This window comes from Austrofundulus limnaeus, unplaced genomic scaffold, assembly GCF_001266775.1.
Source record: "Austrofundulus limnaeus strain Quisiro unplaced genomic scaffold, Austrofundulus_limnaeus-1.0 Scaffold30, whole genome shotgun sequence".
Lineage (NCBI taxonomy): Eukaryota > Metazoa > Chordata > Actinopteri > Cyprinodontiformes > Rivulidae > Austrofundulus > Austrofundulus limnaeus.
Window position 1 is genome coordinate 2,323,471 of NW_013952432.1, and position 1,537 is coordinate 2,325,007.

The window sequence follows — 1,537 nt, forward strand, 5'->3', positions numbered from 1 at the left end:
AAAAAAAAAAAAAAACACCCATTGCCTTTATGAGCTCAATATGCTGTGTAAACTTAACACAACAAAAAGGGAAATTTGTGTTTGGTAGTTTATTTGTTGTAACAATGCTTCACGGCAATAAAACCTACTAATTTCCTTTTAAATGGTGCCACATTTACTGTTGAAAGAGCAAGCGTTTGTGGGATGAACAGTAGAGCTGATTCTCACCAGTAGAGGTCGCTAGAGATCCGTGTTTCCAGCTCTCATCAAACAAAGTGAAATCAAAGTAAAATGTGAATGCTTGTTGCTGAAAGCTGCTAACTAAGCTGAAATACTTTGTTAAATTAACTGTTAGTGCAAGCTGAAATATATATATATAGATTTTTTTTCTTCTCTGACACTTTTGAGCAACTTGTAATATTTCCTGAGATGAACAGTCCAAGATGACTCCATCTTGCATARCCTGCACATATGCCATTTTTACATTATTTGTAAAACTGAACAAACATGTAAAATCACACATCATCAGKGCTTTATTTTCACCATAAATAAACAAAAAACAGGAAGGTACACATACAATCGATTCCTTTAAACTTATATAAATATAATGTACAAAATCAAAGTTCCTTTATGCTTTTTCTTCTTTTCTTTGGGAGACTTATTTCTGTTTTGAGAATAGAATAATGGTCCCAGCATGGCTTGAGCTCATATTTAAAACATGACCATGTTTTTTTTTCCTTCCTTTTTTTTCCAGAAATACCTTTGAACAAAGTCAGATGGCATCTTAACTAGTGTTTTGGCAGTGCAGGAACTGATATCTCTTCACAGACCTGATGTTACTTAGTTAACCAGGATCATCTCAGACTTCCATTAAAGTGCATTTAAATTAGTCTACATCAACTCTGAGAGGGATGTCAGCTTCCTCTGTTTGCTGTAGAGAAAAAATGTCTGTTTCTAGGTGTGGGGCTGGTTGACCTCCCAGTTTGAATATTTGACCCGGTTCGTGCAGGAGCAGCAGTGTGCCGGTCGCGGCAATGTCACCTGGAGGAACAAATCGCACAACATCAGCRTCCGACGCACAGAACATATATAATCAAGATAACCAAAAGTACAGTTTATGGTACCTGAGATTTGAGGACATTCAGCTCTCTGTGAAGTTTTTGACACCGCTTCTCAAGGTCCAGATACTTTCCCTTCAGCTTCTCTCGGTCTGCCCGCTCTTTCTTAAAGTCCTCCTTGTACAGTTCAGCCTAAACACATTAAACACATTAAATTCAAATAAGGTGATACATATGTCAGTAAAAAATAATGTGGGTTTAAATGGGTGTCCCAAAACAAGTTTTTCTCAAACGAGTATTAGTTTAGTACTGTATAAAGTCAGGGAGTTATTCAATGACAAAGCTCTGCTTGTGTTGTACAGTTCAATAATTGTTCCACATTTAATTTACTGTATTGAATTCTGGGGTAAAGCTTGCAAAACTATTACAAATCTGATTTTTGTTTTGCAGAAAAGAGCCATAAGAATTATCGCGAGAAAATATTACAACCATCTATCAAA

At 36.0% G+C, this 1,537-nt stretch overlaps 1 protein-coding gene across 1 annotated transcript in view; it reads right to left on the reverse strand.

The window, feature by feature from the left end:
• Positions 1 to 494: 494 nt before the first annotated feature.
• Positions 495 to 1,537, reverse strand: part of LOC106515518 (TNFAIP3-interacting protein 3) — a 10,349-nt gene continuing 9,306 nt past the window's right edge. Inside the window, exons 8-9 of the mRNA XM_014005357.1 lie at positions 1,104 to 1,229; positions 495 to 1,020 (exon numbers count right to left, since the gene is read on the reverse strand). Of these exons, the coding sequence (XP_013860811.1) occupies positions 934 to 1,020; positions 1,104 to 1,229 (213 nt within the window). The 3' untranslated portion in view covers positions 495 to 933. The remainder of the gene's footprint in view (positions 1,021 to 1,103; positions 1,230 to 1,537) is intronic.